Genomic DNA, 12,277 nt, shown 5'->3' with positions numbered 1-12,277 from the left:
AGGCAGGCAACAGTAACTCAAATAAGCATGTGTCACAACAGTGGTGTGCAGAAGAGCAACTCCAAATACCCAACACATTGAACCTGGAAGTACGTGGGTCACAGCAGCAGAAGACTATGAAGGAACCTAATAAAGTGGCTGCTGAGTGCATGTAGAGAGGTGCACGTGACAAGCTGTTCTACAGAAGCAGTGTTGAACGGAATTGTTCAGCAAAACCCAGAAGCAGTTAAAGGTGCTTCTGTGACATGTGAGAGCTAATAACAACCAGCTTGCAATTGACTTACAGTTGTTGAGTAATACAGCACAGAAAGAGGCCTTTCAGTCCTTCTCATCTATGCTCATCAGGGTGGCTCACCAAGTTGGTGCCTTTTGCCAATTGTAAGAAGTGAAAGGGTTAAGGTTAGACTGTGCTAAGATCTAAGCTTACAAAACATATGCTGACACATTGCTAAATAAGGATATAAGATTCTTGCAAAACTGTATAGGTACAATCTGTACCTTGTGGTAATCATGAAGAACTAAAAGGGAGTCATTAAGCTAGGAGCTGAGAGCGGAGGTGGATGAAACAGATGGAGATAAGCTGTACTCTTGTGGCTAACTCCAAGGCCGATGAGTGTTTTGAAAACTTGGCAGACATGGCTCTGCGGATGGCTAACTCCAAGGACAGAGGATATGAGAAAATGTGTATGTGACCCCCGAAATGTACAAGCCTGTGGGGAGGGGGAGAGTGGAGCTGACTATGAATAATTGTAGGAATGATACAGCAACTGAGGGACACGTGATAACCTACTTGAAACTGTATAAAAGGAAATGAAATGTAATGCTCTGGGCTCAATACTGCTGGAGCAGTTTTGGGTCCGACTCTGCAGACTCGTGAAAAATAAAGCTTTGCCGCTTTGCAGTTTGCTGAGACTCATGGTGTGAGTTATTTCTGACAGCTGGGGGCTCGTCCGGGATCCCCACTCCGGTCGTGGAGGGCGAGAGGAAGGACATCGGAGAAGGTGCACCCTGCCGAGTTCGGCAGTCCCTGATTCCTTGCTCGTCGTCTGAAACGGCTTGAGCGAGTGAGATCCGGACAGCGCAAGGCGGCAAAGCAGGGAGGAAAGGAGACGGTTCTACGGCACACCGGGTAAGTGAGACTAGCTAACTGAGATCTAGGTGGGTGTGACCGGGTAAACTAGGTGTGACGACACCTAGAGTAAAAAGAACCGGGCCGGGAAGGGAATAATGGGAGGGGGAAGCTCAAAGGAAGAGGAGCCGGAGAGTTCGGGTTTGTTCCCGAAGGTACCTCCTGATAGCCCCCTCGGTAGAATGTTTGCAGGATGGGGATATGGACGAACAAAGGGAAAGCAGAAAAAGAGAATGGTAGAATATTGCAAATTATGGTCCAAACAGCCAATAAAAGGGTCCTCGGTATGGTGGCCACCATTTGGGTCAGATGAGGATTGGGTTAGACAGGCCTTAAACATATATGTAAACTCTAAGCCAAATGTAAAAGAAGAAGAAAGTGAATACGCCTCTTGCTGGGTTTCGGGGCCAGGAGACTCAGCCAGAAGTTACAAATTGGAAACAAAGAACAAGGAGAAACCTCCTTGGGAAGTATTGAATCATTTACCTCCGCCTTACGTGCCCCGGCCTGAACAACCGGAGGCGGCTCCCTCTGCCCCCCTCCAACCGGACGATCCGGCACGGGAGGCGGAGGCTGAAAAGGAAAAAGAACGGGAAGAATGGGCGGAAGAAGAAGAAAAACGAAAAGAGGAATACGATGAGTGGTTAGAAAAAGAAAGGAAGAAGTGGGAGGAAGGGAATCCACCACAATCAGGACCCCCCTTTATTATGACGCGCTCCCGGACACGACAACGGGTGAAAAAGGAAGAGGAGCCCAAGTTATGCCCCTTAAGGGAGGTCCCGATGAGTGGACCTGATGGGGGAACGGGGTATGTGAATGTTCCCCTGACCAGCACTGAGGTAAGAACCTTTAAAAAAGAAATGAAGAACCTCCTGGAAGATCCGATGGGACTGGCTGAACAGTTGGATCAGTTCCTCGGGCCTAATATATACACCTGGGATGAAATGTATTCCATCATGGGGACGTTATTCTCAACCCAAGAGAGACAAATGATAAGACAAGCGGCTATAGTTATGTGGGAGAAAGAAAAGACTACCGAAGGGGCACCTAAGTTTCCCCTCACGGAGCCAAACTGGAACAAACAGACTCCTGAAGGACGAGGAAACATGAGAGACATGAGGGAATTCCTGATAAAGGGAATAAGACAAGCGGTCCCCAAGGGTCATAATTTCAATAAGGCATTTGGAAGTCATCAAAACCCCGATGAGACCCCAACTGACTTCCTGGATAGAATTCGGAAAAATATGCAACAATATGCGGGGGTAGACCCGGAGACAGAGGTGGGACAACAGCTAATTAGGGTAGAATTTGTATCGAAAGCCTGGCCAGACATTCGGAAGAAACTAGAGAAGATAGAGGACTGGAATTCAAAACCCTTGAGTGAATTACTGCGAGAAGCGCAGAAGGTGTTTGTAAGAAGAGGACGACCAGAAAATAGAGCCCGAGGTGTGGTATAGAGAGGGAAATAGGGGAGGATTGAACATCAGCCCTCTACAGATCACCTTGCTACCGGACGGTCGCCCAGTAAGGAGGAAGCAGTATCCCATTGCGATGGAAGGAAGAAAAGGGCTGCAGCCGGTAATTGAAGGGCTGATCGCAGATGGACTGCTGGAAGAATGTATGTCGCCATATAATACCCCCATCCTCCCGGTGCGAAAGCCGGACGGGACTTATCGGATGGTACAAGACCTGCGGGGTCTAAATGCAGTAGTCCAGACCCGATACCCGGTAGTACCCAACCCGTACACCCTGATGAGTAAAATCTCCCCTGACCATGAATGGTTCAGTGTAATAGATCTAAAAGATGCTTTCTGGAGTTGCCCGCTAGAAGAAAGCAGTCGGGACATGTTTGCGTTTGAATGGGAAAATCCTACAACAGGGCGGAAAAGACAACTCAGATGGACGGTCCTGCCGCAAGGATTCACTGAGTCACCTAACCTATTCGGGCAGGTCTTGGAGCAAGTACTAGCGGAATTCCAATGTGCTCCAGAGAACCAACTGCTACAGTATGTGGATGATTTATTGCTATCCGGGCCAACACAGAAAGGGGTGCAGGAAGATACCATCAGATTACTGAACTTCCTAGGGAAAAAGGGGCTACGGGTCTCCAAGAAAAAGTTACAATTCGTGGAAAAGGAAGTAAGGTATCTGGGACACCGGGTCAGTAAGGGACAGCGAAGCATTACCCCAGAAAGGATAGCTGGAATAACAGGGATGTCGCTACCTCGTACCAAGAAGGAGATACGACAGTTCCTGGGGTTAGTGGGGTATTGTCGAATCTGGATTGAGAATTATACTCCCCTGGTGAGATTTCTGTATGATAAACTCGGGCAAGATGAGCAAACAGTAGAATGGACAAAGGAAGAGGAGCAAAAATTCAACTATATCAAGGGGCAATTGATCCGTGCTCCGGTGTTAGTCTTGCCAGCCCTGGAAAAACCATTCCAGCTGTACGTCAACAATGCCGAAGGAATGGCCCAAGGGGTACTCACCCAACTAAGAGGAGGAAAGCGGCAACCCGTGGCTTTCCTGTCAAAAATGTTAGACCCGGTATCGCGTGGATGGCCCACCTGTATCCAAGCAGTGGCAGCGACAGCGGTATTGGTAGAGGAAGCCCGGAAACTAACCTTTGGAGGGAAGATCACAGTGCATTCTCCCCACTCGGTCAGCACCCTACTAGCCCAGAAGGCACATCGGTGGCTCACTGACTCCCGCATTCTAAAGTACGAAACTATACTGATGACCGGAGAAGACCTAAACTTCGCAAAGGATTCCAGTTGCAACCCAGCCCAGTTCCTCTATGGAGGACTAGAAGAAAAGGAGTCAGAACACGACTGTATTGAATTGTTGGACTTGCAAACAAAGAGCCGGGAGGACTTACAGGAAGTTCCCCTGGGAGAAGGACAGGAATTGTATATAGATGGATCCTCACGATGTATTGATGGAGTACGGCACAGCGGATATGCCATCATTGACGGAGAGACTGAAAGAATAGTGGAGTCCGGGAGATTACCGGGAAACTGGTCGGCCCAGTCATGCGAATTATACGCACTCCAGAGGGCTCTGAGGATATTGGAGAAGAGGATCGGAACAATATACACTGACTCTAAGTACGCCTATGGGATAGTACATACCTTTGGGAAGATATGGAAAGAAAGAGGACTGATAACGGCCAGAGGAAAGGGACTGGCACACGAGCAAATGATAAGTATGACATTGGAAGCCCTGGCCCTACCAACTGAGATTGCGGTAGTACATGTACCCGGACACCAAAAAGGATCAACACCTGAAGCAGTAGGGAACCGTCTAGCCGATGGGGAGGCCAAACGAGCAGCCGTTGAAGACCCGATCCAACTCCTGACCTTGATACCAGTGAGGGAAGGACTTACTAAACAACCTATGTTTACCCAAATAGAGATTGATAGCATGAACCAACTAGGAGCCCGAAAAGACACTGATGGTAAATGGACGGTCCCGGATGGGAGACAGGTACTAAATAAGGAAGTAACCCGCAACATCCTCCAACAGTTGCACCATCAAACCCACTGGGGAGTACAGGCCATGTGCGACACAATTCTGAGGGACTATGTATGCAAAGGAATATACACACTGGCCCAGCAAGAGATAACTGGATGTCCGACGTGCCAGCGGATAAACAAGAAAGTGATGCGATCCACTCCAAGAGGTGGCCAGCCACTGGCCATGAGACCGTTCCATAGAGTCCAGATCGACTTTACCGAACTACCCTCAGTGCAGAGATGGAAGTACCTGTTAGTAATAGTGGATCATTTTACCCACTGGGTGGAAGCATACCCGACCACAAAGGCCGATGCGCCTACAGTAGCCCGAATACTACTAGAAAACATAATCCCCAGATATGGGATCATGGGGTCCATAGACTCGGACAGAGGGACACACTTTGCCTCCAAGACGCACCAGTTGATTTGTGATGCATTGAGTATCCAATGGAAATACCATACCCCGTGGCATCCCCAGAGTTCGGGACGGGTGGAAAGGATGAACAGTACCTTAAAGGCGCAATTGACCAAATTAATGCTAGAAACCAAGTTACCCTGGACTAAGTGTCTCCCCATTGCCCTGTTAAGAATCCGAACAGCACCCAGGAAGGATATAGGAATCTCCCCCTATGAAATGCTGTTTGGACTCCCGTATTGGAATAAGGTAGAAGGGTACCCCACGCTACAAGGGGGTGATATTTTTATAAGGAACTATTTACTGGCACTATCTCGTTCCTTTGCAGAACTGCGGAAGAAGGGTCTCTTGGCCCAGACTCCGCCGCTCGACTTTGCTTTACATCAGATCGTGCCTGGAGATTGGGTTCTGGTACGGACCTGGAAGCCGGAGAAGTTACAACCACAGTGGGAAGGCCCTTTCCAGGTCCTGTTAACCACCGAGGCGGCCGTACGAACAAAAGAGAAAGGGTGGACCCACGCATCCAGAATAAAGGGACCAGTTAAGCCTGAGGGACACACGGAGTGGACCTGTGTTCCCAGTGAAGAACCGTTGGTGGTGAAACTGAAAAGGCAACAAAAATGAACTCAATGTGGACTGTTACATTATTGACTGTAATATATTTAATTCTGTATGTGGGAAAAATAGAAGGGAAATGTGACAAGTGTAGGAACCGAGTTTTGGAGAAAGGAAAAGAACGACCCGGGGCCCTTGTGTCACATTCACATGTAAATGACCAATGTTATGGAAAAGAAAAAGAGGAATGTGAAGAGGGAGGAATAATATACCCTGAGAAAGAACAGGGGATACCCCGGTGGATCAGTGAGAGAAGAAAAAGGAGAAGGGAGAAGTTGGAGTGTACGAGAAAGTACATGCCCTGAGACAGAATGGATATGTGAAAGGAAAGAAAAAGGAAGGGCAGAGTTTGGTGGAGTCAGAGAAGAATGGGGAACCTATGGAAAAACAAGACCGGAAATGAAGGAAAACCTGTTTATAGACTTAGCAACTCGAATAGCTACAAGTTTAAATGTAAGTGACTGTTGGGTTTGTGGGGGACCCCACATGAGCGAGCAATGGCCATGGATAGGTGAGAGTTTGAGTGTGTGGGAGCTATTGGCTCATGATTGGGATAAGAAAAGGACTGGGAGGACGCAAGAATGGAAGTTAACAAACTATCCGGAAGGACAAGTATGTGTAGAAAGAAAAGGGAAGGTGAAAGTAGGAGAAAGCCCATGTCAGAGTATAAAGTTGGCTAAAACAAAAAAATAATGCCACTTGGTGGCCCGAGGAGCCGACTTGGTACATAACTAAAGGGGCAAAGGACAATTGTACGGCTATGGGAAACAATTCGGGAATCTGGAATTGCAGTGGGCATAACCCGTACGAAGGAATTCCCAGTGTTTGGAAAGCCTGGCGGAAAGCAAGGAAAGGAGGATTTGTCCCAGAAGGTCTGTTCTGGATTTGTGGGAATCAGGCATACACCAAATTGCCGAAAGGATGGGGAGGAGTTTGTTTCTTAGGCCTTATAAGGCCAGAGTTCTTCCTCCTACCCCAGGATGAAGATAGGGAATTGGGAATCAAGTTATTTGACTCACTGAGAAGGGAGAAGCGGGAGATAAAGGTGGGAGAATGGGGCGACGAGTGGCCTCCAGCACGCATCATTGAATATTACGGACCAGCAACTTGGGCCCAGGATGGGTCATGGGGTTACCGAACCCCGGTATATATGTTAAATCGAATAATACGCCTACAAGCTGTAGTAGAGGTGATCACCAACCAAACCGCATTGGCTCTGGAATTGCTGGCTGAGCAGCAAAGCCAGATGAGAACAGCCATATACCAAAATCGATTAGCATTGGATTACCTATTGGCCTCCGAGGGAGGGGTCTGTGGAAAGTTCAATCTGACAAACTGTTGCCTAAAGATAAATGATAATGGAAAGGCAGTGTTGAAAATATCCGACAAAATTCGGAAGTTGGCCCATGTGCCAGTACAAACTTGGAGATCCTTAGGGAACCTGAGTTGGCTGGATAGTCTGCTGGGAGGAAGCTGGTGGCGAATAGCCCTGTTAATATTAGGCGGAATACTCATAATGATAATCATATTACCATGCTTAATACCCTGCTTGAGAGCATTAATAACGCGAGTAGTAGTACAGGTAATGCAGCCAGGGAACCCAGCTGACCCGGCTAAAATGCTGTTGCAACGAGGCAGAGAACTGGAAGAGTGGAATCCCTGGACAAATCCTTAGCACACTCTAAAAAGAAAAAGGGTGGAATTGTAAGAAGTGAAAGGGTTAAGGTTAGACTGTGCTAAGATCTAAGCTTACAAAACATATGCTGACACATTGCTAAATAAGGATATAAGATTCTTGCAAAACTGTATAGGTACAATCTGTACCTTGTGGTAATCATGAAGAACTAAAAGGGAGTCATTAAGCTAGGAGCTGAGAGCGGAGGTGGATGAAACAGATGGAGATAAGCTGTACTCTTGTGGCTAACTCCAAGGCCGATGAGTGTTTTGAAAACTTGGCAGACATGGCTCTGCGGATGGCTAACTCCAAGGACAGAGGATATGAGAAAATGTGTATGTGACCCCCGAAATGTACAAGCCTGTGGGGAGGGGGAGAGTGGAGCTGACTATGAATAATTGTAGGAATGATACAGCAACTGAGGGACACGTGATAACCTACTTGAAACTGTATAAAAGGAAATGAAATGTAATGCTCTGGGCTCAATACTGCTGGAGCAGTTTTGGGTCCGACTCTGCAGACTCGTGAAAAATAAAGCTTTGCCGCTTTGCAGTTTGCTGAGACTCATGGTGTGAGTTATTTCTGACAGTGCCTTTTGCCAATATTTGGTCCATTTCCCTTTCATCCATTTCTGTCCATATACTTATCCAAATGTCTTTTAAATGTTGATAATATACTGTCTGAACCACTTCCTCTGGAATCTCATTCATTCCACGGTGTGAGTCTATGACCAGAGGAGTTTGAATGACGTTTTAGAGTAGAGATGAGGAGCAATTTCTTTAGCCAGAGGTTGGTGAATCTGTGGAATTCAATGCCACAGGCAAAAGTGAAGGCCAAATAATTGACTATATTTAAAGTAGAGATTGGTAGTTTCTTGATAGGCATGAAAAGTTATGGGGCGAAAAAAGGAGAATGTGATTGCAAGGAAAAATAATCCCATAAAATCAAATGGCAGAGCAGACTCGATGGACTGAATGGCCTAATTCTGCTCCTATATCTTATGGTCCATATTGCTAACACCCTCAGTGTACAGAAGTTGCCCCTCAGGTCCTTTTAAAGTCTTTCACCTCTCTCCTTAACCGATGCCGCATTCTTTTTTCGTTTCTCTTTCCTTGGTATGAGACCGTGTGTTCGCACTATCTATGCACCCCATGATTTTACACACCTCTGTAAGGTCACCCCACAATCTCCTACTTGCCAAGGAATAAACTCCTAATCAGGTTCTTGATTTAAAAGTTATGTTTTGCTGATGCTACCTTTCTGCTTGAGTAGGCTGCTTGAGGCTTTTGTACACTGAAGTCATTGCAGGTAACTTTGATTGATTAACACATAGAGCGGTGAGACTTTCTTTAAATGACTATTGTTAGGTCAGAATCAGGTTTATTATCCCTGACATATGTCAGGAAATGTGTTGTTTTGTCAGAGCAGTACAGTGCAAAACATAAAAAATACTGTAGGTTATAAAAGAAATAAATTGTACAAACAGACAAATAACAAGATGGTGTTTATGGGTTCACAGACTATTCAGAAATCAGCTAGTGGAGGGGAAGAAGCTGTTCTTAAACTGTTCAGTATGGGTCTTCAGGCTCCTGTACCTCATCCCTGATTTTAAGACCTTAAGATATAGGAGCAGAATTAGGCCATTCAGCCCATTGTGTCTGTTCCATCATTACATCATGACTGACTTATTTCCCTTTCAGCCCCAATCTCCTGCCTTCTCCCCTTAACCCTTCATGTCTTGAGCAATCAAGAATCTGTCAGCCTCTGCCTTAAATATACCTGATGACTTGACCTCTATAGCTGTCTGTGACAACAAATTCAACAGATTCACAATTCTCTGGCTAAAGAATTTCCACCTCACCTCCATTCTAAAAGGACACCCCTCTATTATAAGGCTGTGTCCTCTGGTCTTAGACTTCCCCGCCATAACATTCTCTCCACATTCATTCTAACGAGGCCTTTCAACATTCAATAGGTTTCAATGAGGTCACCTCTCATTCATCTAAATTCAAGTCAGAAGAGGTCCAGATCCATCAAACACTCTTCATATGACAATGAATATTCTTGGAGTCATTTTTGTAAACACCCTTTATGGTTAATAATGAGGAGAGAACATGAACATGAGAAATCCTGCAGATGCTGGAAATCCAAAACAACACACTAAAAATACTGGAGGAACTCAGCAGGTCGGGCAGCATCTATGGAAATGAATAAACTGTTGATGTTTTGAGCCAAGGCACTTCATCAGGGCTGGAAAGGATGGAGGAAGACTGCAGTTGCAGAGAGAATGTCCCAGAAGGATACTGCCTTCTTGAGGCACAGAAAATGCCCTCAGTGGTGGAGAGGATTGTTCTTTGGGTGTGTCTACAGTCTCTTGTAATCCCATGCATTGAAAGCTCCATGCACCCTATGATTTATGCACTCAAAATGCTCTCCAAAGTACATCTATATAAATTTGTAACAGTCATTGGTGAGACTAAATCTCATCAATCTCCAAATAAAATAGAGCTTCTGGAGAGTTTTGCCTCTTCACTGCAGGGTAAATTTGGCAGATTTCAGTTTCGAAAAGAGCTATTCTGTACTATTCTTGTTGTGTTCTGTTTTGTTCTGCAGAACATTCTGGGCACGTAATGTTGATGCCATCATGTGTGGCAACACTTGTAGGCTTTCTCCAGCAAATGTGTCGTTGACTCACGAACCCATTCCAAGTTCGCTCAGTCCTGCAGTCTACAACTTTCCCTTCTGGCATCTTCTCCCGAACAAAAGTCCACAAACCTCTCGCTCTCAGGCACACAAGAAAGGAAAAAAACCCTCTCATCATGGGACATCACACATTCCAAAGCCCCCATTATCTCTGTAGCTGCTGCTACAGAGAAACCATTACATTAACAGTGAAACCTTTCCCAGGGCGTTGCACTTAGATTGTGCAACAACGCATTTCACTGTATATTTCAATGTACATTTAATAAATAAATTAATCTGAATCTGAAAAACTAGTCTGCTGACAAAATATCATTTTAAATTATCTGGTGTTGGCCCATAAGAAGACAAAGCCTTTTTGTAATTGGCCCAGATACAGGCAATCCCCTTGTTACAAATGGGTTCTGTCTCTAAAATATGATCCTTATAACACTTTTCTGCAATGGGAATCTGTATCATCCACACCTGTGTCCAGAAACACAAGCCCAAAATATTATAAATTTTGTCTTAAATATTTATATTTCTAACTATGAATTCTATATCTCAAAATTGTGAGTGTGTGATCCATGAATTCTGTGAGGGTAAATCTCCATTTGCTGAACAACCATAATGTAATGGATGTCTATAGTGTAAATGGTTCTGTAAGGTATCATTGGTTGTTCCAGTTGGGACTTTGGTTCATTGATGATCCACAATGAAAGACAGAAGTCAGATGTGTAACCAACACTACAGCTCTGCTATAATAGGAAACAGAATCTTAATACCATAAGACAATAAGACAGAGGAGAAGAATTAGGCCATTCAGCCCATTGAGTCTGTTGCTTCATTCCAGCATGACTAATTTGTTATCCATCTCAACTCCATTTTCTTGCCTTCTACTTGTAACCTTTGACATCCTAACTAATAGAGAACCTGTGAACCTCTGCTTTAAATATACTCAATGACTTGGCTTCCACAACCACTTGTGGCAATGAAGCCCACAGGTTCACCACCCTCTGGCTAAAGAAACACCTCCTGAACTCTTCTAAAGGGACATCCCTCTTTTCTGAGGCTGTGCCTTCTGGTCCTAGACTCACCCAGTATGGCAAACGTTCTTTCCCCATCCACTCTATCTAGGTCTTTAGATATTCAATAGGAATCAATGAGATGTCTCCTTCTCATTGGAGTACAATGAGAGTCTCCTTGTACTCCAGTGAGTACAAGCCCAACACCATGAAATGCTCTTCAAAGTCCTCAGAGCATCAAACATCCAGAAACATACAGTTGGTCACGCAGCATCTGTGGAAAGAGAATGAGATGGCGTACCGAGGAAAAGCCTTTGACCTGGAACTTTAGTGCAGTATCTGCTGCCTGACTTGCTAAGTGTTTCTGACATTTTCTCTTTCCCTTCACTATTTCCAACATCTGCAGTTTTATTTTGGTTTTTACTTACAGATCTTTGGCTGACTAATGTACCTGGCCCAACTTCCATTTAGGATCCTTGCAAACATAGAGCCCAGTGGCAGAGCTGTCTTTCTGGAGAGAAGGTCCAAGTAAACCTCATAACCACCCTCAATTTACACAGGGAGACTGAGGTGTCAACTCTATTCGAATGGAGTCACGCTGTCTGTAGATAATATTAAATCATCCACTTCATTGTTAAAATCCATACTCAACAGAGCAGGCAACATCTGTGGAAATAGACACCAAGCTAATATTTCAGGTCAAAGGCTCTTCCTCAATACACCAATTTTGTTTAGCTTTCTATAGATGCTGCCTGATGCACTGAATGCCTCCTGATATTTCTATTCCTTATTATAATTGAGCTGGTATTGATAAGTTGATAGTTATTGTCACATGTACAAATATGCAGTGAAAAGCTTGTCTTACACACTGTTCATGCAGATTAAATCAGAGCACAGTGCACTGATGCCGAACAAGGTAAAGCAACAACAATGCAGAATAAAATGGAAAAGCTTCTGAAAAAGTGCAGTAAACAATGAAGTGCAAGATCATTTTGAGGGAGATTGTGAGTGTTGTGTATTTAATATTTGAGTAATGTTGTTAGTAGGTTGTTGATAAAGCATTCTTTGTTTAAATAATTCATTCCAGGTTATATGTAGAAGTATGCAAATGGTATGCGTCTTCACGCCACCACATCACACGTACGTGTCTCACTTAAGGTAAAAAATGAAGCGTACAAGTTCTCGTGGTCTCCCCTTGTTTTTGTTTCAATTAGTTTACAG

The 12,277-nt window shown here is 44.9% G+C and overlaps 1 protein-coding gene across 1 annotated transcript; it reads left to right on the top strand.

Annotated features, from left to right (window-relative positions):
- The first annotated feature begins 375 nt into the window (after positions 1-375).
- On the top strand, positions 376-7,908 carry LOC140734157 (endogenous retrovirus group 3 member 1 Env polyprotein-like). The gene is made up of 2 exons (XM_073057772.1): positions 376-1,129; positions 5,391-7,908. Exon 2 carries the CDS (start codon positions 6,438-6,440, stop codon positions 7,350-7,352), a length of 915 nt encoding a protein of 304 aa, XP_072913873.1. The 5' UTR covers positions 376-1,129; positions 5,391-6,437; the 3' UTR covers positions 7,353-7,908.
- The last annotated feature ends 4,369 nt before the right edge of the window (positions 7,909-12,277 follow it).

This window comes from Hemitrygon akajei, chromosome 10, assembly GCF_048418815.1.
Source record: "Hemitrygon akajei chromosome 10, sHemAka1.3, whole genome shotgun sequence".
Lineage (NCBI taxonomy): Eukaryota > Metazoa > Chordata > Chondrichthyes > Myliobatiformes > Dasyatidae > Hemitrygon > Hemitrygon akajei.
Note: the sequence above shows the minus strand (reverse complement) of the source record. Positions and strands in the feature narration are given on the sequence as shown.